The sequence below is a fragment of the Podarcis gaigeae genome (assembly GCF_964106915.1).
Source record: "Podarcis gaigeae genome assembly, chromosome: 3".
Taxonomy (NCBI): domain Eukaryota; kingdom Metazoa; phylum Chordata; class Lepidosauria; order Squamata; family Lacertidae; genus Podarcis; species Podarcis gaigeae.
In genome coordinates, this window is record NC_139680.1 from 80,300,544 (window position 1) to 80,323,931 (window position 23,388).

Genomic DNA, 23,388 nt, shown 5'->3' on the forward strand with positions numbered 1-23,388 from the left:
ATGTTGTCACCATATGTTCAAACTTTGAGAAAGGTCTGTGGTTAGGTGTTACTGCCCAAGCTGAACAATTCCTCTTTCATTTTTAGTTACGGATAGGTGGCCATGTTGGTCTGCCATTGTCAAAACAATTTTTCCCCCTTCCAGTAGCACCTTAAAGACCAACTAAGTTAGTTCTTGGTATGAGCTTTCGTGTGCATGCACACTTCTTCAGATACACTTCTTCAGATACACTCTTCAGATACACTCTGTGTATCTGAAGAAGTGTGCATGCACACGAAAGCTCATACCAAGAACTAACTTAGTTGGTCTTTCATTTTTAGTTCCTTTTCTCCTGCAAACCTCTTAATAGCTAGTGCTTCCTTCTTTCTCTACTATTATCCCATTTTCTGCCTAAATTCCATCTGGCAGATAACCTTACAATCTGGATTGGTATATATGGGAGGAGGTAATTCTTCAGGTAATCTAGGCTCATAGTACAGAGAACTTTTACTGAGGCCAAACCAACACTTTGACTGGGCCCAGAAATGAGCCAGCACCCAGTGCAGAAAAGCACAGGTGTAATATAATCATATTGGCCAGTTTATGTCTTTGGCAGGCCTCTTGTTTTAAGTATTTTTATAACATTAACTTACACAAGATTTCTTATTTGTATAGTTATAAATAGTGAATATTGTGCCTTACAGACACGACTGCTTTTACTAAAAAATCTTTTGAGCAAGCAAGGAAATCCATTAACCCAAAAAGAGCTGGCACAGCTAGCTAGGTGAGTAACTTTTTGTTTGTTGTTCATTACAGCTGGTGTATGTGTAGTAGGATTTGCAGCTGTTGCACATCAGCAGGGATTCTAAAAATAATTCTCTTGAGTATGTCATGCAGATGTCTTCCTTCCTTAGCTGTTTATGTAAATATCAATACTTGATGCATCCATCAAACATAACACCACTGACAGTTTGATACTGAAGCTAAACTTTCATTACATAAACATTATACATTCAATATAATACTAATTTTAAATTAACATTTTATTTAGATTTTTTTAAAAAGCAGGCTGCTTTTGCTACAAGCTAGTGACTTAAAATATTGTAAACTTGCTGAGTTTCTTTAATGCAGTTATCCACAGGAAAAAACTGAAATTGTGTTCACTTTCTCTTTACAAAGAATGACAGAGGGATACTCAGGGAGTGACTTGACAGCATTAGCAAAAGATGCAGCACTGGGTCCTATACGAGGTAAGCTTGGTTACCTGTTAATGAAAAAATGAGATCAATGAACACTTTTCTGTTCTGTGCTGTGTTAGATAAAGCCTTGATTTCAAATGTTTTTTTAAAATACAGCTGGATAGTATTAGACAAGGATTTTTATTGTGCCATTCACTATGAAGAGATTACATGATACATGTTTACCTTCCCACCGCAGCAGTAAACCATTGAGCCTCTTGGACTTGCTGATCGGAAGGTTGGCAGTTCAAATCCATGTGACACATGAGCTCCCATTGCTCTGTCCCAGCTTCTGCCAACCTAGCAGTTCAAAAGCATGCCAGTGGAAGTAGATAAATAGGTACTGCTGTGGTGGGAAGGTAAACGGTGTTTCCGTGTGCTCTGGTTTCCGTCATGGTGTTCCATTGTGCCAAAAGCAGTTTAGTCATGCTGGTTGACCCAGAATTGTCTGTGGACAAATGCCGGCTCCTTTGCCTGAAGCGAGATGAGAACCGCAACCCCATAGTTGCCTTTGACTGGACTTAACTGCCCAGGGGTCTTTTACCTTTACACCTATTTATCTACTTGCTCTGGTATGCTTTTGAACTGCTAGGTTGGCAGAAGCTAGTACAATGCAATGGGACCTTTATAAAAGTATAAATACTCTGTTGTATATACATTCTAGAACTAACAATTTATTCCAAAGCATCTGATACATCTCTCAACAAAACTAAGCCTAGTATCCAGTTTTAAAATGCTTAAAAAATCATAAATAGAATGAAGCTTTAAAATAAAATTTAATTTCTTTTTATTTTAATACTGTCCTAGAAATAATAATTTTACAATATAACCTTAGTAATTTTTCAAATCGGGACTGAAAAAATAATGGAACCAGGTGATTGCTGTTGATGCCTTATCTCATTTGACTATTACTTAGTGTGTTTCACTTTCCAGTACTAAGATAGGGATGTTTCAGATATTGGGACTTCTGGTGGGAGATATTTTTTTCAAAACATATTTGATAGTTATTTCTTTAATTTACAGAACTAAAACCAGAGCAGGTGAAGAACATGTCTGCCAGTGAGGTATGCTGTTTTAAAATTTGCTTTGCCAAACCAACTAGTTATTTTTGCTTGTTTTGTTTTTACAACTTCTATGAAATAGAATCGCTCTCTTGTTTTCAGATCTTTCTGCCTTATATTTTCATAATGATTTTGTGATTTTTGTTATTGCTGCATTGGTTGTGTAAATGTGGTGTTCACTTTAGGTTTGGAGATATTCCTAAGAGCAGAGCAAAGCTGTCTAGCTTTTAATACTTGCTGCTGCAGCAATTCACCTTTTAAAACGAGTTGCCTGATTCGTGTATCTAATCCACAAAAGACAACAGAACAGCCCGAAAATATTTATGGGGAAGACGATCTCTAAGTAACATAAGATAGAGCCAAATTTGCCCCTCAGGGAATGTAATGTCTTATTCCATTTGCACATGGAACCAGGATCCAGCAGAGGTTCTGCCCCCCCACCCCCACCAAGATGAAGCAACTCTCAGAGCCCAAGCCCTTCAGATAGTCTTTCAAGGGGTCACAGGAGGGTGCAGATAGAAGGAGGAATTGGCAGGACCACTTCTCCTTGATTCAGCACAACTGAAACTCTGAGGAGCGCAATTCTGGACCCAGCCTGATGTCTGTATACTAATCGAGGATTGATAACATAAACACATGCTAAAAGTGGTCCCATTCTCTTTTCATTTCAAATTTCATGACACACTACTGTATCCCTCAGTCTGGCTCGCCAGCTTGTCCTAGCAAACACTGCCTGCCAATAATACAACCTCATTTATAGATGGAAATAATCCCTTAAAGGACAGTTTCTTATCTCCAGGCCTATTGCCAAGCACAACAGCACTAAGATTAAATAAGCCTTTTGCATGTTCCTTAAGTGTAAAGGCAGCATTTACACCCACCCCAGCACTGGAGTGGGGAGAAATTATGCCCCCCTTACCTCTGAACTTAGCAGTATAGTGTTAGACACTGTGTGTGTGTGTGTGTGTGTGAGAGAGAGAGAGAGAGAGAGAGAGAGAGCGCTGTTTGCCCACATGTCGGGGGAGGTTTGTGACAAGCGGGGGGTCATAGAGCCCCATAGGTTTTTCTCTTTTGTGCTTTTTGCCCCAGCAACTGTTGTCCTGCTCTCCATTGAAATGAGGCTCCTGGATGGCTGGTTATGTTGAAATCAAGTACTTGGGTTGAAAGCAGCTCTCCATCTTGGCTTTAGGATTTATAGCCTCCTAGTCAGTACAGTGGTACCTCGGGTTACATACGCTTCAGGTTACAGACTCTGCTAACCTGGAAGTAGTACCTCGGGTTAAGAACTTCGCTTCAGGATGAGAACAGAAATTGTGCGGTGGCGGCGCGGCGGCAGCGGGAGGCCCCATTAGCTAAAGTGGTGCTTCAGGTTAAGAACAGTTTGAGGTTAAGAACGGACTTCTGGAACAAATTAAGTATGTAACCAGGGGTACCACTTTACTTAAACACTGCAGGCCAAGGATTCAAGTCCCAAAATGTACTGCACTGTTTAAAACACAGCCAAGACTATAAGACTGAAAGTTTAAAATGTTCATGCTAAGCAAATACTTTTTTAGTGACAGGAAATAATTCATGGCCTGTGATTTTGACTGAACTTCTGTTCTCATGTATTAACAACACCTGGAATTAAGGCAGGATTAATTTTGTTCTGCCTGTTACTGATACTTTTCCCTATGATCCTGACTTTTGTAAATTTAATAGCTAAATGAGCATATTTGATATTCTGATTCAGTTCAGTCCAAAATGCAACTTAGAAAGCAAGCATCACCAAGGTGGTTAATGTAAAAAACTTTCTTTGCTTCTAGATGAGAAATATCAAATTGTCAGACTTCACTGAGTCCTTGAAGAAAATAAAACGCAGTCTCAGCCCGCAGACCCTGGAAGCTTATATTCGCTGGAACAAGGACTTTGGAGACACAACAGTTTAATATGCATCTTTGTCAAAGGAAGGGAAGAATGTTGCCAGCAAGGGACGGTTGATGCAAACTGCTGCTGGAATGTGACCAGAGTTTACAAGACTTTATAGAACTCTAAATATCTGCACTAAAACAGGGAACTGACTTAAGGAAAAAATGAATAGAAATAGGTTGATCAACATCTCATAAATCTTAACATCTGGATTTACAGAACCCAGGGCACTGTTAGATAGAGCACAGTAATATGACACAGGGGAAGAACTCTAGCAATTGAACAATGGTAGGAAATGTAATTTGTATATTTTGTTGATGAAGTATTCCAGTAGGATTCTCAGTTGGGAAAACCCTTTTTTAATTTGCTCATGACATTTGCTTTTGCTTTGTTCTTGTAAACTACTAATTGTAAGAGTATGATTCATTCTTTTTTCTTTTTTTTTACCTATGTATCAATAATGTGCCAAATAAAAACACTTCATATGCATCAGGAAGGACAGCATTGTGAATACTGGGACACAAAGAAACTGGTCTGCCGCCCTTCATTCTCTTGGAGTTCTGCAGTCATAAAACAGCTTAGAAAGCTTTCTTTCACAGAACAGCACTGACCATTTCAACCAAATGAAACTCTGAATGGATTAAAGTTACCAGTTTTACGACATTCACTTCCTGCAGTGTCTCTCTAATGTATTTATATAAACTTTCTGTGGTAGGATACTTGTTTCTATACTGTTGTCTCTTAGACCAAGAGTAAGGATAAAAGGACCGCAGTATTTCTCTTTGGTGTTAAATTTCATATTTACAGTGACAGAAACCCAAAGAAGGTTCTTCTTGGGTAATTTTATAATCTTCTGGTAATCGTGGTCTTGGTTACTTCTTTAATTGCATTAGACTTTTTATATCCTTCATGTGCTTGGTTTGTAGAGGCACAGCTGACTTTAAAAAGGACACTAAATGTAAGAAGAACATTTCCATCTTTGATACATTGATGGAAGTTGTCAAGAGGATGGAAAATTAGAAGAAACAAAGAAAATTCTGTTGAGAATAAATGTATGCATATTTTCTCAATGTTTAAAATTATGCTTTCTAGTTCTAGGGAAGATTTAATTTGACCATATTGATTTGAAATGGGACTGTCAAAATTCTTTTGAAAAAATATAACTCTTTGCCATTGAAGTAAAAAACAAAACCGATTATCTTGAACTGAGGGGCTTTGAGCACTTCTATATAGCCTTCTTTATCTATTGCAAGCTATCGGCGTTGATAGCATGCTAAAAGTGCAATGCCATGCTAGTTGCGCACATGAAAATCTAAATAGCTCTAAGACCTATAGTGGTTGCTAAAAACAAACAAGATTTGTTAAGGCACTGCAACTGGATATTTCACTATAATGGCTGTTATCTATAATGGCTGGTATCTTCATTAGTATCCGAAGCTTCAGAGTAAACTAATTGTGAACAACCTCTGGAAGCTGAAAAAAACTTGATATTTCCTCACACTTTGATGCCTTCAATGTCCTTCTAGTTTGTTTGTAATCTTTAAGTTTCTTTGCACTGAAAGTTCAATGTAGGTGGCATTACTTGCTGTTTGGGCTAAAATTTGTCATGCATATTTAGCTAGCGACCATTGAGTATCATCTCTTGATACATAACTAATCACAGATTTCCTTTCTTGGTCAAGGCCACTTCCCTGTATCGTCTGAAGGTAGAAATATTGTGCAGTGCCCCACATTGCATGAATGGTAAAGTAGGCCCTATGTGGTAGTACAAGTTGACTGCCTACATGGACAGAAAAGTCATTATTTTTGAATAGATACCATGAGCTATTTATTAGACGATGGATAAATTTATGCGTGACATACACCATATTTTCATTGTGAGGAAACACTGATGTGATTATGACATGATTGTGTGTAAAGTGATTCCAATTGTATTCTATCTTACGCACAGTAAGCTAATATAATAGTTTTAACTTTTTGGAAAGATCTTACTTGTATAAGTTGGATGACCCTGTCATGAATTCCCAATGTTTTCCTAGAACATTGAGCTTTTATATTTTGAATCACCTTCCTAACTGAATATTGTGGTTAGGAAACCTGGATAAGATAAACAAGTAGAAAAGCTTTGTTAAAAGCTCAAAATAGTTCATGTCTTGAAAATGTATGTGGTGATCCTAGTCACTGATTAGTTATAACTTAAGGCTGAAATTGTTTGCTTTAAGCTTACTAACTACATGGGACTAAGAACCCCTAACTGAGTTCAGGCTTACATCCAGTCTAGCTAATTCTAGAGCAAGCAATTTTATGTAGGCCGGAGTGAAGGACTCGTTGCTGCTTGAGAAATTGCCCTCTAAAGGCAATATTCAGGAAATGTGTTGAAGAATTTTCCTGCTGTTTGAACCTAGCAATACTTAATGCTCTAGGTGCATTGAATTCTGAATGAGTCAACTGAATGGGAAGACTTCAGCAACAGCTGCTTACTTGAACAAAATACAACTCTCTGTATCCTAGTGTTCCTTATGCCCTTTTGTGCTCTGTAATAGTTTTGACCGTTCTATGTATTTCCAGTTGTTCCACAGGAATTACAAATGTTTTAGTTTGGTTTTCTTGTGTTTTTTTCCATTGGTGGGAATGGCAAGCCTTTCACTCTTGTACTCAAGTTTGGTGTTGTTTTTTATTTAAAGATTATCCAGAGTTCAGTTAAACAAATTAACTCTTAACACATACCAAATTCAAAATGGGGCTGGGGAACACAACTGTGTGGTGCAACTAGTGGTTACCTAATAGTGTAGCTCTTACACTCCTAATTTTGTACTACCCTAAGAAAAATGTGGACATGGCTAATGCAGTTTCATTCACCTTATAGGGTGATAGCCAATGTTAACCAATACTTAGAGATCTATTAAAATAAATGAACTGAATTAAAGTCCACTGAGTTTAATGGGTCTACTCTATCACCCATATTTCAGTAATATGATTTGGTTCTTTGCTTGTTGTCAGGTGTCTTAAGTAGTTGCTAAATTCATATGTATTATAGCATAGACCTTAAGCCATTAGAGAAAACCTGGTGATAACTTGAGTTGAGTCCAAGATAATGACTAGATTTGTCTATTGGTACATACTGCAATATTGTATGTGACCATTTGAGGTATCATTTGTTATAGTACTGGAGCCCTAGGCAGCTGAAAGGAAACTACAATAAAGTATTAGACTTTCCATCTAACTGATGCATTATGCTAGTCATAGCAAAGAACATGCAGATATGTATATGTAGATTACATTGACTTGTTCCCTGAAAATGCTATTAAGCAGCTGTAACCTTTTCTGTCACTGAGGGATTTTCTAAAGTAGCATCCTTTAAGAAGGACCATGAGATATAAATAGCTGTTTTGAATTTAAAACCAAAAGTCCTGTCAAAACCAGCAGCACTGTTCATACTGAGCAGTTTCAAAGCTGTGGAAAGACTATGTTATGTTTCCTCAATGAGAATTCTCAGATGGCTTCTCCCCACCCCCAACTTCTTTTTCTGAATATTGGACATAGTTATTCAGTATTAAGATATGAAACCTTAATGGGAAAATGTGTAAAAGCATGAAAAATGTTCACATTGGATTGAGAAGTTTGATTTTCTTGATAACATGTTGCAATTTGTCTTCATGTACAGTTTTAGTACTTTCCTAGGTCCAGATTCATGCCTTTCAGATCTGTTGCCTATGCTGTTAATATTTCTCATGTGAAAGAAGATCATGGAAAATTTTTGAAGATTATTTCCATTTGGTTTCTCTGAAACAGTACTAAAAATTAATGTAAGTTCTAATGAAATAAAATGTGTAAAACAACATTTTTAATTTTTATTACCTCAATTTGTTAAGATTCTAAATAAAAAAGTTAAAACAATAATTTGGGTGATTAATATTACAAATGCTGAAAGCAAGCCCTTGTCACATGCAACATGTAGATAAATTTAAACTAATACCTTTGTTCTACCAGATGTGGAATGTAACACTCCTCTAAATATTTTCATCTAAGTATTTTATCAACCTAACTACGTTTTCCAGGTAACTTTTGCCATTATGAAGTTCCCCTACCATAATCTCTTGGTCAAGGGATGGGAAACATCCAGCCTATTGGCCTAATCAGCATCTTCCTCAGCCCATGTATCTAGACCAGGATGGGGATGAGAATTGCACCCTTTCTGTGGTGGAATGGAGAGGGCCTTATTTTCATCCCCATCATGGTCTGCGGGGTCAGGGTGGGGAGGTTTAAAACTCCCTGCCCTAACACCAGGAAGAACTTCCTCCCAGTGTCTGGATGGTAAAGAAAACTTAAACCTTTCCTGCCGCTCAACAAAGTGTGGGAGGGCACAATTTTCTTCCCACCCTAGTTGGAGGGGAGGATTAAATCCAATTTCCACCCCGTTGCTGTGCACTAGGCATTACTAATAGAAAGAAAACTGATACCACCGTTCAGTGGATCAACTGAGGAACAGTGCAGGTTTGGACCTCCCTGGAGAGGGTGCACCGCAATGGGATGTAAGGGTTTGCACAGCTCAGCGGAGAGTGGGAGCAATGCGTGAGTATTGGAATGATGTCCTTGGGCTGAAAGAGTTCCCAGCTCTACAGCAGAGAGCATAATCATAGCAAGAATCTAACACTGACTTAGAACGCTGCGCTCTTCATTGCTTCTCTGCGGTCGTCTGCGAGGCGAGGTTAAAGAGGGATACAACAGGGGTACACATGATGCATATTGATGATGAATAAATAAACGAACACATTGGAAGAGAGAGAGACGGTGTGTAAAAGCCAGGGAAGGTTTTCCCCGTGATCCGTTTCCGACAGTGACCGGCTGCCTAAAAGCGCACAGCTCCTCCTCGGCGTGGGCGCCAACGACGCTGCGGCAACGCTACCGGCTTTACCAGACAGTTTCCCCGTTGCTTCATTCAGAGCTGGCGCATGCGCAGCTGCCTTCCGCCCTCTTCTCTTTCTCTCTCTCGCCCCGCCCTGCCTGCCACAACGCTAACTAAGGCACCGCGGCATCTTGAGGAGGCGGCGCCGGGGCGAAGGCCTCGCGTCAGTTCCTGCTCCTATGCTGGGCTCGGCCAATTACACGCCGGCTCCTTCGGCTCCCGCCTCGTCTCCATGGTGACAGGAGGAGCCAGCCTTTTCCGGCCCCTTTGGGGAGCCACTTGTTCCTCAACATGGTGAGTTGTCTTCTGTTTTCACCTCGAAGCGGGGCGCGGGGGTGGGGAGGAGACGAGGGACGACGGTTGAGGCCTCGGACTCAGCTGGCGCGGGGAGAGCCAACGCGCACGCGCAGCTCGGGGGTGCGGCGCGAGGACCTCTCAGAACCCCGGTTCTGGCTTGCCAGTTCTTAAGGCTTGGCTTCCTTTCATTGGGTAGCTGCGGAGGTTGACGTCACTTTTCAGAGGTCAGGCTCTCTGCGCCTCGTCATGGCACCGTGACGCAGAAGCAGCGCGGTGTAGTGGTTACGGAGCAAGGTATAGGAGGTTGCCAGCTTTCGAACCGGGCCCTGCAGCTGTTCCCTTAGCAGCAGTTCGAACTGCAACCATTAGCAAGTTGGTTTACAGGCCCATGCCCTGTAAAAAGGTTCTCCTCCTCCTGTGGACTGACTTGATAAGTTGTTTGAAAAGCAGGGTATAAAAAATTAGCAACAGTTTAATGCAGTGGTTCCCAACCTTTTTTGGGTCATGCCCCACCTAAGCATCTCTAAATTCCTGATGCCCCCCCTTGTGACATATAATTCTTATTATTCAAAAAGTGAACTCTTATTCACGTGGAGGAAGCCTAAAAGGCCATTAACTGTTAATAACTCATTCTCGAATTGCCCCCCTCTTAAAAATCAAATTGTACCCCACATTGGGAACCACGGGTTTAATGTGTATCAGATTTCTACAAAGAGACCCTAGTCTGGACTTGAGGGGATAATCTTGACATGGATGTCTGAGTTCAAACTCCTTTTCAGCCACAGAGTTCGGTGGTAGGCCCCTGAGCAACTAACCATCTGTTAAGCTAACCAAATTTATAGAGATATAGTGGAGATAAAACCACCTCAAAATTATTAGAACCAAATGGGTTAGAAATGTGATAAATGGAGAAAAAAAACCCAAACAAACACTTGGTGCAGGATGCTGTGATAATGAGAGCTTCATTTACTGAATTCCTGCCTGTTATATGGCTCTTAAGGGCACAGGAGCTTTTACAACCCGGGCTTGTCCCTGCTTGCCAGGGTTAACTGTATTTATTCTTATCTCCTAAGTAAGTGTTACTTTGCGACAGTGTGTAACATTGGTGAAACAACTTTCCTTATAATAAAGACCAGCGTTCAGAAATCAAGCTCATTTTGGGGAATGTGATTGAAGAAATGGAAAGTTTCAATAATTAAGAGATTGACAACGATTTGTGCTATTGCTTTTTTATTTGCAGGGGACAATACACTTATTTCGCAAATCACAGAGGTCTCTACTTGGCAAGTTAACACAGGAATTTAGATCAGTAGCTGCTGATCGAAGGGTAAAGTTTTCTTTTACAGTACAGACACTAAAACTCTAGTTACATGTCTTCTCAGAGAAATACACCTCTTTGCTTGCTGTAACAGAAACTTGATTCCAATAAATATTTGTTTTTCATTAGAAGATATGACATTAATAAATGATTTTGGAAGAGGGACATACTGCCAGGTTGTTTCAGACAATGTTTATGCTGCAATTGCCTGTCTTTATTTGCTCCTGTTTGATTTTAATTTGTTGTGTGATTTTGTACTACTTTCTGAACTGATGAGAGTCTCCTTGCTGTCTGTGATTTTATGAAGTTAGGGATGAATACACTGGCTGTATACTCCTCCCTTACCCATCTCCTCCTCCTCTCCTGGTTTATTTTCACGGCTAGTTAGCCCTAGTTCCCCAGTTTGGTAATTTTGTCTTAATGTAAGCTAGGATCTTTGCGCTGAAAGTGGCACACCAGAGGAGGGAGGAGCACACTTCATAAATCGTTTTTGAGGCTTTGAATGACTATCTGAATGAAGTGTACATACAGCTGTCTAGAACAGGTGTGGGGAACTTTTAGCTTACCAGATGTTGCTGAACTACAGCTCCCATCAGCCCCAACAAGCATGGGCACTGGCCAAGGATAATAGGAGCTGTAGTTTAGCAACAGCTGGAGAGCCAAAGGTTCCTCACATGTGGTCTAGACTAGCAGTGGTTCACAATTATCTAAGTACTGTGGACCCCCTGTTTTTCAAAATCCAAGCAATGGCGACCCTACTTTTGAAAACTTTGATACCTCTATGGTACTTTTTGTTATGTGAATGGTGCCAAGGACCCCCTGGGTGGGTTACACAGATCCCTGGGGGTCCATGGACCACCAACTGGGAACCACTGGTCAAGAGTGTGCTTCGCTGCTGTCTCTTGAGATCAGCAAGAGTGTTAAAGCTAATGGTGGCATAAAATGCTCATTCAAAATTGTGTGAGTGTGTTGCAGGATTGTAAGGTTTTTTTATGACAAATAAGCTTTATTGCAATTCTCTTGATAAGTAGTCATTTTAACGATTGTCATTTACAGTCATGGAAGATCTTGTTGTTTGGTGCGATAAACATAGTATGTACTGGCTTCCTCCTTATGTGGTGCAGTTCAACAAACAGCATAGGTATGTTTATATTATTGCATTTAAATGCTTCTGCATAGTAAACTGATAATAGTATTAATATAAAGAAGCAGAATCCTGTATGTGTAACAGAATTAAGCAGTCTATATTATAATTAGAAGAGTTGTAGATCTGTGAGCATCTTGTGATATCTAACTGTGTCTATCATGTACTTCTTCCAAAATGTATTTTAAATGGTCTAAGCATTCTTGTTGTTCCTCCCCTGGAGTATTCTTGAGGCAGGGCCTATTAAGAATAATCCTACAGTCTGTAAGCCTTTGTCTGAATTTGCAGTTAATTGCCAGGTCTGTACCAGATGAATGCTCCTTGATCACACTGGCACTGTTAGTTCTTAAAGTACTTAGAAATCTGTGGAGCTAGCTGCTTTTGTGCCTTTAATACTGTCCAGATTGAAGAGGGGCACATTTCCCCACATTGCAAATATGCATAGATCACAGATATAATGACTGCTTCTTGTGAGTGGAGCTGATCATGACCCTGTGCACTTTTTTGCCTTAGTTGTCATTTTTATTCTTGCTTAGGTTTTGCAAACCTAATGTTTGGCCTGGCATGCCCTTCTTGGGTTATGTGGCTTGTGCAGTTATGTAGAGTTTTTTGGTATTTTTTAAAGTTAAATCTGTGGCTGGGTGAGTGGGTAAGATAATTCTGACATGTATGGTGCTCCTTTGCACCTAGTGCCTTCCTCGCTTCCTGGCAACCAGACCCCTCATATTGCTCTAGGCCAGGGATGGGGAACCAGTGGCCTTTCAGATGCTGGTAGACTAAAACACTTGTGGGCCTGAGCCACACTGTTTTGAGGCCGAAGGGAGCTCAGTGATACAGCAGATGCTTTGCATGCAAAAGGCTCCAGCTTCAAACAGAGAGACTCGTGTCCGAAACCTTGGAGAGCTACTGCCCATCAGTGTAGACGGTACTAAGTTAGATGGACCGATGGTCTGACGTTGTATAAGGCAGCTTTGTTCCTAACATCTGGAGGGCTAGAGTTTCTCTATCCTTGCTCTAGGCATTGACTTGAAGGACAGGAGTGGAGTAGATGAGACTTCCCCGAACTTTATGGGTCTAGGAGCACATCTGAAAATTTAAGAAACTGTTGTGGGCACTAGGGCTAGGTGTTATATTAATATATCATCCAAAAAAGTCCATATTGTGATATTAGTTTCAGATTTTTGACATGGCCTGCCAATATATTGTGAATCATGATGTGTGAATGTGCTGTACAAAAATCACAATGCTTCTCTCAATTCCTTCACTCCCTGTTAACTCTGCCAGCGTAGCTCTTCCCTACTTCCTGCAGGGGGCAGCAGATCACAAGAGCAGTCGCTGGCAGAAATCACGATGTGAGAAAAACCGTGAAGCCAGCCAATACCTCCACATTGCTCCATCCTTATTCCAGACATTGTGATATTTCAGTATATCACAGTGTTTAGCTGGTGATAGTGTTGAAAACCAGATATCACCCAGCCCTAGTGGGCACCACGATACAGCCATTTCATAGATGAAAAACTGGTGATGCTCAGAACATCCCTAAACATGCAGACTCTGAAAAAAGAACAGGCAAGAAGAAGAAGAAGAAAGAGGAACCCTGCCCAAATAGGTAGCCCCTCCCCACAAATTAAAATCAGACCAAAAAATGAGCAGTTTTTCTGAGGGCACCATGATGCCCATGGGCTCTTCATTGAGACTCCAGGAGCAGCTGCTTACAGCTTTAGCTGCTGCTTGTCTTCCAGCTGCAGTGGAGCAGTCCCAGAATATTAGCACTTATAATTCCCTTGAGCTGTCTTGCAACCCACGGTTTGACTACTGAGCATATAAGCACAAAGCATAGGCAGCCAGTAGTCGTGATGCAATATTTGGAGGGTCACAGTTTCCCCACCACTATTGTAAAATGTGTCTTGTATCTTTAGAAGACATGGGAGTATGTAGGTAATGGTATGAAGTGTTTAATCCTTGAAAGGAATATTTTGCAGGCAGGAGAACCTGAAGCTTCTTTACTGTGTATTCATTCTTTATTGTGTATTTATGTGTAAGTAAAGTATAAACCTTCTTTCCACAGCTTTAACTGCATATACCTACCTAACTATCTTTGATCTTTTCAGGTATGTTTTACTTTTAAAAAATCCTCATCTCATTTTGTAACACTTCCATATAATGTATGTGACATTTTCTTTATACTGTTATCTAAAACCAATGTTAGTCATACCCATGGTAGACCCATGGAAATTAATGGGCATGACTGATCAGGTCCATCAATTTCAGTGGGTCTAATCCAAGTACAATGTACCAGGAACTAAGACCCGTTGAACATAATGGAGCTTATTGCTCTGTCTTTCTGTATGCAGTTGCACTGCCAAAGCAACTTTATTTCAATAAATTAATGAATTATTGAAAACTGAGTTTTTATTAGCTAGATTTTGCTTATTTGAATTTCCATTGTTTTCTTTTAATATAGTTTAATAACATGCTTGATAAGTTATTGGGTAATGATGAAGAAGCCCAGCCCAGCTTATTCATTTGGGTAAGTGATATGCTGATATTTCATGTCTCCTGAAAATATTTGTTCTAAAGTATGTGATAAACATGTAAGGGTTTTTTTAATTAAAAAAATTATCAAAGTCTATGGAAATGTGCAAAATTTGTACAATCAGCCATATTTATATAAAGAAGTTTGGAACTTGCATGCAAAAATGGTATTGTGTGTAAGATTTCATTCGAGCCTTGTTTTTGCCTGATACCAACATATATATTCGCTTCAGATGCGAGACCCTTAATGCAGGGATTGCCAGCTTATGCACCTATAGGTCAGATCATCATCTGTCCCCTGCCCTGCACCATTTTATTTGGTCCCTGAAGGCCTTACACCATTTTAACCAATCTATGAGAAAATAGTTTCCTCACAGTTTATTGTACAGGACAAATAATTTAGCTTTGCAAGCAAGTCCCTCTGAATGTGCTGAGAGTTTTCTTCCTGATCAGAATACTTGTCTGCCCATATTGATTTTAAAATGTCTGACCTCTCAAATTTCAGGTTTGAGAGATTTGAAGTCCTAGCAGTATTTGCTTCCACAGTTCTAGCACAGCTTGGGGCGCTCTTTATACTCAAGGAAAGGTAGGAATATTGCTTGCACTTACGACTGATATGTAACAAGAGGAACTAAATAATGCTAGAAGTCAATTTTAATTTTTGACACCATAGTCCTCATCTTGCTGCTTTGTGCTGGTGTACATACACATGATGTGTGACTAAGGCTGTAATCCTTTGGTCCTTGGGATTTTGTGAATCTCCCTCACCATAGGCAGAGAAAGAGGTGCATCTTTGGAGAGGGAGTTCCAACCATGGGGGCCTCCCTGCAGCAGCAAAATTCAATGGCAGAGAGGGGTTCTTGGGACAGATTGGGGAAGGCATTGGATCTGCTCGGTCCAAAACCCTCCTAGTCCTCTAACCCTGTCCTGGAATGAGGCAAGGCATGGGTTGCGGGGGGGGGGGGGGAGTGAACAGGCCCTGGGGCTGGTATATGCATTTTTGTATGTGTGTTATTTAAAAGGAGAACCTTCAAAGGGGGGCAAAAAAGAAAGATGGGCAATCCCTCATCTTCTACCCTGCTGGCATGAGCTCAAAGGGATTTGGATCCACTATGCCTCCTGTTCCACCAATAGGATTGCTTTGTAACAGATGTCTTGAAAGAACAGTTAACTGTAAAACTATTATTATTGTGTCTTGTAGTGCTGAACGATTTCTGGAACAACCAGAGATTCACACGTAAGTGCTTTTAATATGCAAAAGTATTGAATTAAATATTACAGGGATAAAGGGACATGGCTAATACAGTATTAATTCTCCACATTACTACATTGTTTAATGCAGAACAATAAAGTTTACGCTGACATGATATTGAGGCCATTGGCAAAATTCCTTTTGAATTTAATGTCTCTCAATTGTATTTGTAGTTAAAAATTAACTCATAGTTGTGGGGAAAGATATTTTTTAAAAAAGATATTTATATGTTTGCTGCTGGGGATGTAACACTCATGGATAAATATTGTAGAGGAGAACTGTAATTCTCTGTATACATTGGAATAAGATTAAAGACATAAGTCTTCTATTTCAATAAAAGCTGATTAAATGTAGCTAAATGAAGAAGAAAAATGGGATCAAAAACTGGTTAGTAAATAAAATAACTGGCTAAGGTAACTAGTACTTGGTGGAATATTATGATAGTCAATGGCATTAAAATTGATTTCTTCTTTTTAGGGGTCGATTGTTGGTTGGTACCTTTGTGGCACTCTCCTTCAACCTGTTTACAATGCTTTCTATTAGGAATAAACCTTTTGCTTATGTCTCTGAAGGTACGTAATGAATACATGTGTTAAAACTAAGGTGAGTGAATGTCCATGGATTTGGAGATCTGAGTTACTTACAAAAAACAATTTTACTTTCTGGCTAGCCACTATTTTTGACTGCCACCCAGCCCCTCCTCTCCCCCAAATCTTCTTGTATGCCTAGAGGGCCTGGGAGAAGTGGGTGGTGTTTTCTCATTTGCAGTGGAGAAGAAACATGCTCTCCAAATTGTACTGCCAATGAGAACTCTTTGCTGAGTGATTCTACTTGCCAGAGAGCCTGGGGCAATTCTTTCTGACAAATGTACTTGTGGGTGCCTCTGAGTAACAGTTGTTCACATCTAGATGATGCTTTATCTAAAAAACAGTTATGGAAGGTGTGTAAATCTTAAGCTGATGAGGCTTGCTTATGCACATGTCACGGGCTGATTTAGGACAGAGCCCCCGCACAAGTCACAAGTCGCTGAGCCAAGGGGGCACCTTTCTGCCTCCTCAAAGCCTAGTAAGGACCTGGTTTGGGAAGGAAGTCTGAGGGCTCTGACAGGGTCCTAGAGTCCTCCCACCTCCTTCCCAAAGTCTAGTTAGCACTTGCCCAGCTTTGAGAAGGAGTCGTAAGGACTCTAGGACCCTTTCAGAGTCTTCGCGACTCTTTCCCAAAGCCCAGCACCTCCCTTACCTGGCTTTGGGAAGGTCGCAGGAGGGCTGTGGGGAGGGCAGCAAATTTTGGCCTGGCACATGGTGCCATACTATCAAGGTCTACACCTGCAAATGCCTTTTATCAAAACGTTTTAAATGTCAATAAGCTTAAGTGTTCAGTTTCATATATATACTTGTCAAGCTATAGTATTTTTGTCTGATCTTTTTATTCACTGGACTTTGGTTACTGTTTCTGGGGGAAATGTTTTATTGGATTTTCTCATTTTTGGGGGGGGGTATAGGATGATTTTAACTTTTGCATTGCTCATTTTGTCATTTTGCATTTTTTATTTCTGTAAGGCATGTTGGATTTCCCAGAAAGGCTTAGAAATATTTTAAAATACTGTTTTAAGAAACACCTGCCACTGACCCTGACTCACACCTGTCTTGTATATTGTTCTTACAATATCAGAATACTATTATTAAAGTAATGATGCTAAAGAACACTGTACCTATGCTGGCACAATAAGTGAGTTGACCTGGAACAATAAAACATATATCCAGACCTATTATTTTCCTGCAGGCCTCACATAGAATTGCACTTGCAGTTTTCAAAAATATGTTTCTGTGTGTTTTAGTAACTGACATGCTATCATAAGTATTCTAATAATAATATTTGCTATGGTGGGTTTTTTTTTTTTTTTGTAGCTGCAAGTACAAGTTGGCTACAGGAACATGTTGCAGATCTCAGTAGGAGGTAAGTTAAAAGGATGATATGGTAACAAAATAATGGAGCCATAGAATTATACAGTTGGAAGGGATCCTGAGGATCATCTAGTCCAACTCCCTGTTGTGCTGGAATCTCAACTAAAGCATCCATGACAGGTGGCCATCCGACCTCTGCTTAAAAACCTCCAAGGAAGGAGAGTCCACTACCTTCCAAGGGAGACTGCTCCACTGTCGAACAGCTGTTACTGTCAGAAAGTGCTTCCTAATGTTTAGTCAGAATCTCCTTTCTTGTAACTTGAATCCAGTGGTCGAAATCCAACCATCTAGAGCAGGAGAAAAGCCTCCTCCATCTTCCATGTAACAGCCCTTTAAATATTTGAAGATTGCTATCATATCTCATCTCAGTCTCTTCTTATCCAAGCTAAACATACCCAACACCCTCAACTGTTTCTCATAAGACTTGGTTTCAAGATTATTGATCATCTTGGTTGCCCTCCTTTGCACATGGTCCAGCTTGTCAATATCCCTCTTAAATTGTGGTGCCCAGAACTGGACACAGTACTCCATATGTGATCTGCCCAAGGCAGAAGAGAGTGGTAATTTTACTTTCCTTGATCTGGATACTATATTTCCATTGATGCAGCCTAGAACAGCATTGCCTTTTTTCTTTTTTTGCTGCTGCAAAAATAAGACGTTACAGATCAGCAGCTGGCAGCCCTTGGACTAAATCTTCCCATGCCTGTTGCCAGTGAATGGCAAGGTTTATATAGAAGGAATAGTGAGTTTGGCCATGGGCCTTGCTGGTCGTGCAGTTTGACAAGACCAAGGACTGCCTCTGACCTGCACCTTCTTCCCCCTACTAAAATGGCCTTACTGTAAGATGAGTTACTGAGCAGAGATAAAACAGAATTTAGAAGACAAGGTACATAGTTCCTACATTTTCCCAAAGTATTCAGTTGTGATGGTCTGTGTTTGCTCTCATTTGGTGTAATGGTTTAGAAACCTGACATCATTGCTAAACCAACTGTCCTATGTTTCCATCTGGTCTTGGGAAAAGTGGATTTCTGGAAAATGTTTCTAGAAAATGTCACAATAATATGAAAGTGTTTTGAATTTGCTAGGTTGATACTTGATGGCATCTGTCTCTGCTCTGGTTAACATCGTGAAACACCTCCCTCTTTATGAGTGAGAGTAGGATCAAGAAGAGTTTGAATTCCCCATTAACGTTTGTATCCTGTCCGTCATCAGATCATATGGTGGCTGGTGATGGCCTTCATGTTAAGTTTCTTAAAATACATATATGAAAAAGCAAGATGATTCCCCAAGTCCACTTTTGCATAAAAAGCTGCCTAATAGTCAGACTATTATAAGTCAGACTATTTCTCTGCCTAATCCATTCTGTCAACACTTGATTAGCAGCCGCTTTCCAGGATTTCTGTTCCCCAGCATGTGCCACCTGATCCTCTTAACTGACGAATGATGCCAGGGATTGAATTGAGAACCATCTTAATGCAAAGTGTGTGCTCTGCCCTAAATAAATAAGTTATAGTTGGAGAGGCCCTCATGTCATTTCAGTAGCTAAAGCCTTTTATGAAACTGGGCACCATCAGTTAGAGCTGGGAGGAAATATCTGTAACTAAAATTGAAGAGCTTTTTCCTTGATTTTATTTTAGCATTTAGGTATACTCCTGTCCCTTATATCATTTCCCTCAGCAATAAGGCTTACACCTGAGTCAAGTAGAGTTCCCTGTCTGCAGAGGGCTGCCATAAGAGCCATCACTGTACCTATAAATTGCGTGTGTTGCAGTTTAACTGGATGTTTCCACTATTGATCCATCTTATTCCTTGCTTTCTTTTAGTTTGTGTGGGATCATTCCTGGGCTGAGCAGCATCTTTCTTCCACGCATGAACCCTTTCATCTTGATCGACCTTGCCGGGGCTTTAGCTCTTTGCATTACATACATGCTAATCGAAATTAAGTAAGTACTCATGAATTTAAAGAAGACATTCATAGATACTGAAGGCTGAAAAACAGGTGTGCCCGCTAATGTTACCCTTGTTTCTTTCAGTAATTATTTTGCAGTAGATACTGCCTCTGCTCTAGCCATTGCCTTGATGACGTTTGGTACCATGTATCCCATGAGCGTCTACAGTGGGAAGGTATTGCTTCAGGTGAGCCAATGAGAGAAGTGACTTTGTGATAGCATCTTTCAGTGTAGCCAAGGTTGGCATCACCCATTTAATGTAAAAAAAACACACACAGCCTCTCACTTTATATTATAGTGTTAAAAAATGTTCCATATTACACCTAATATGCAGGATTTGCAACAGCTGCCTATATGATACTGGACCCAATTTAAGATGCTGCTGTTGGTATATAAAGCCTAGAATGACTTGGAACGTGGATAACTGATGGAGCATCTCTCCCCATATCAACCAGCCTATACTTTGAGATAGTTGAGGGGGCCTCCTTCATGGTTCTAGTGCTGAGTGTGCTCTGTCATTCTGGGATGCAAGACAAGCACTTCTTGGCCATTGTGCCACAACTCTAGAATTCCACCCCCCTGGGAGTGTGGCTGGCATAATCATTGGTGGCTTTTCACCATATGGTTAAAAACAGATCTTTTCTATGTCTTTAGAGGATCTGTTTAGTTGGTTCTGAATTTGAGTGCTCTACTGTTGTAATCTTTTATTTATTTTACTTGCCTTCTGTCTTCATGAATGTATTTTTTAAGACTGGGGGATAGTGTTATGGGACAATCTGGTGGAAAGCAGTCTCCAAATTTTACAAATAAATACATGTAAATTTTAAAATATTTCACTGAATTGTAAACAAAGGCCTACAGGGGCAGAAAAAGGCCTGGTGAGAATTGAGCATGCTCAAGCCCCCAACAACCACAGAATGATGCATGTCAGGAAAGAAAACCTGGAGGTGTGGGTGGGGAGGGTTACAGAATGGAGTATCCTGGGAGGAGAACACTGCTAGTTTGCTAGAACCTTGAGCAAGAACGTGCCTATTAAGAGGTGAAAGCACAGTGTCGTTTTTTAGAGTCCCACTTTAGTGTCCATAGTGCATCCTCAGCAGAAGCGGCTTCTGGATGTAGGGGATCTGCTATGCTAACTTCCTGGCATGTGGGCTGCTATTCCTTAACAGAGTGGGAGGTGGCGGGGAGGTCAGTGTGGCGCAAACACACTGGTGGAGCCAAATCAAGTGGTTTCTTGGTGCATCTACATTATGCCAACTTTACTGCCCCCTCACCCCCTCCCTCCTGTTAAGCAACGGTAGCCATCTGCCAGGAAGCTGGCATAGCAGCTCCACTCCATGTAGTGAGCCCCTTTTATTGTCTTTAGATTGTTGAGTCATTTAAGAACTATGGGGGGGGGAACCCTCTTTGGCAGTTTTTAAAAGTAATAGTATTTTTTGTTTTTTCAGACAACGCCACCTCATGTGATTGGACAGCTTGATAAACTTATAAGAGAAGTAAGTTAGTTTAAAATGTTACATTGGTATACAGTGGCCAGGGCCACCCTTGCCCCAGAGCATGAACAATATATATTTTTATAGGTTGTGTATCCAAGGAAGAGAAGGCAATATTTCCTTATTTTCTAATACTTGGTGTTTCAGTTTTCAGTATCAATGAAATATGTGCTTTTTGTAGGAATTTGGTAAACAGCATCTCTCATTAATTTTCCAATGATCCCTTTGTTCACATGTTTAGTTTGGATACTATAGAAGCTATAGATACACATTTTTTTTAAAAAAAAACATTGTTAATACTTTACTAATAAATTAAAATATAAATATAGAATGTTCAGATCAGTATTATGAGATGTATCTTATGCTGTCTTGTGTTCCACGTGGAGTAGCCTTTTGAAGAATGCAGTTGGAAGTATAAATAGGCTTACATCTTGATCTTCTGCATGTTTACATAGAAAACACATTGATTTCAAGGAGGTTGGACTCAAAGTGAGCTTTTCTATTAACACAACCCTTGGGGCTTTATGAATAAGCTGTCAGAAACATTAGCATTTTAATACTAATATTGTGATTTATTGTGTGTCTTCAATTAGGTTTCTACATTGGATGGTGTCTTAGAAGTACGAAACGAGCATTTTTGGACATTGGGATTTGGTTCTCTGGTATGTATCCCCCCACCTGACTTTATTTTATTTTTTCAAAACAAAGCATGTCACTCTTTTTAATAACATCACTTGAAGATTGTTTCTCTCCTGCACAGTTTGTTTGCTTCAAGTGCAGGGGAGCAATGAGCTTATTCTTCTTTGCTTTCTAGGCCGGATCAGTACACGTGAGAATTCGAAGAGATGCTAATGAACAAATGGTACTTGCTCACGTGACCAATCGGTTGTATACGCTAGTGTCTACGTTGACTGTTCAGATTTTCAAAGATGACTGGATTAGGCCAACCTTGACCTCTGGAACTATTGCAAACAATATGCTGAATCTTTCAGATCATCACATCATTCCAATGCCACCTCTAAAAATGGCAGAAAACTCTAACGTAGCTACATCTACTCCAGCTAAAGCAAGTAGTCCGCCTCCAGAATTCTCCTTTAACACACCAGGCAAAAATATGAATCCAGTCATTCTCATGAATACTCAGACAAGGCCCTACAGACTAGGCTTCAACCGTGGAACTGTACCTTACAGCAGTGTCTTCACACAAGGATTTGGAGTCCCAGGAATAGGGGCAACCCAGGGATTCAGGACTGGTTTAATAAATGCTCCCCACAGATATGGAACTGGCACTCAAGGTCAGCCCAGGCCCCAATAAACTATTTTCCATATTTATTGTTTGATTATTTTTTAAATCTATTTTATTGCTCACTTTTTTCTACAAGACTATTCATATTTTTTAGATGGACCAGGATCAAATATTTCCAATCATGAAAATGTGTTTTTGTTGTTTCATTTACTATCTCTGACTGTAAAAGTTGCAGCTATACAAGCGGTGAGCTTATTCATGTTTTATTTTTTATTTTGTAAGTGATTACAATACAATATATCAAGGAATTTCAGAAGATAACAAATTTGGCCAGAAGTGAGGTTCTATATCATTTTCTTGATGGTGATGAAGAGTGTTTCCAATTACCAAATTTCTCCAAAACTACTTTGCCTATGATGTAATCATATTTTTAAAAGTTACATTTTCCTTAATTGGAAAGGTGTGTGTCATATATAAATGACCACTTAGAGGTCCAACAGACCCACTTGAAATCTTATTTGACATTAAGAGATGCTTATCTAAATAAATACTTTATATTGCTGCCAGGTTCACAAGAGTTATCAACTCTCCTAACTATCACAGATTCATTTTTATTTCTGTCATCTGTGTTTGACAGTGTGCTGGGAAATCTTAGGGTGGTCCTTTTAAACTATTGTTAATCCTGTTTGAAGAGTTCAGAGTAGTGGCATGGTATGTGGAAAGAATGCTTTCGTTAACCTAGTAGCATTGTTTATTTATGGAAACACTGATTTTAAAACTTCTTTCCATCTGCTTTTAAAAAAGTGATGGTACCTCTCTGCATGAAGGTAAGCAAGATGCTAAAATGGGAAGTATAGCAACAGGCCAGTCACTGTTTTTTGTTAGCAGTTTCAACTAGCATGGTCAGTAACTGATTTGAGTGCATATTTTAATGTTTCGCTAATAAGTATTATGATACTTTTTCCTTCATTCTGTTGCCAGTGAAAATTTGTATACCACCTGCCTACATTATATACTGCACCATCAGTGAGTCCTTACCTACAAGGGAACATGATTTAGATTAGTTGGTGACCAGCACCAACTTTACTTTTCTACCAT

General features: G+C 39.9%; 2 protein-coding genes across 7 annotated transcripts in view; both read left to right on the top strand.

Moving 5' to 3' along the window:
- Nucleotides 1-8,083, top strand: part of SPAST (spastin) — a 36,496-nt gene extending 28,413 nt beyond the window's left edge. For 4 of the 5 annotated variants that reach the window (XM_083732461.1, XM_083732460.1, XM_083732462.1 and 1 more), the window contains 4 exons: nucleotides 684-763; nucleotides 1,159-1,229; nucleotides 2,241-2,281; nucleotides 4,084-8,083. In XM_083732461.1, the coding sequence (XP_083588587.1) occupies nucleotides 684-763; nucleotides 1,159-1,229; nucleotides 2,241-2,281; nucleotides 4,084-4,206 (315 nt within the window). In that variant the 3' untranslated portion in view covers nucleotides 4,207-8,083. The remainder of the gene's footprint in view (nucleotides 1-683; nucleotides 764-1,158; nucleotides 1,230-2,240; nucleotides 2,282-4,083) is intronic. The other variant, XR_014562520.1, reaches the window with a different exon arrangement.
- A 754-nt stretch (nucleotides 8,084-8,837) lies between these two features.
- Nucleotides 8,838-22,372, top strand: SLC30A6 (solute carrier family 30 member 6). 2 transcript variants are annotated; one of them, XM_083732583.1, is made up of 14 exons: nucleotides 8,838-9,386; nucleotides 10,630-11,240; nucleotides 11,294-11,848; nucleotides 13,920-13,962; nucleotides 14,316-14,381; nucleotides 14,892-14,972; nucleotides 15,588-15,623; nucleotides 16,116-16,210; nucleotides 17,546-17,594; nucleotides 19,426-19,545; nucleotides 19,636-19,738; nucleotides 21,000-21,047; nucleotides 21,638-21,706; nucleotides 21,859-22,372. In XM_083732583.1, the coding sequence occupies exons 3-14, from the start codon at nucleotides 11,821-11,823 to the stop codon at nucleotides 22,357-22,359; spliced, it is 1,239 nt and encodes a 412-aa protein (XP_083588709.1). In that variant the 5' UTR covers nucleotides 8,838-9,386; nucleotides 10,630-11,240; nucleotides 11,294-11,820; the 3' UTR covers nucleotides 22,360-22,372. The 2 variants fall into 2 exon arrangements, with proteins under 2 accessions (XP_083588709.1, XP_083588708.1); XM_083732582.1 differs by having other exon boundaries at nucleotides 10,630-10,716; nucleotides 11,764-11,848.
- The last annotated feature ends 1,016 nt before the right edge of the window (nucleotides 22,373-23,388 follow it).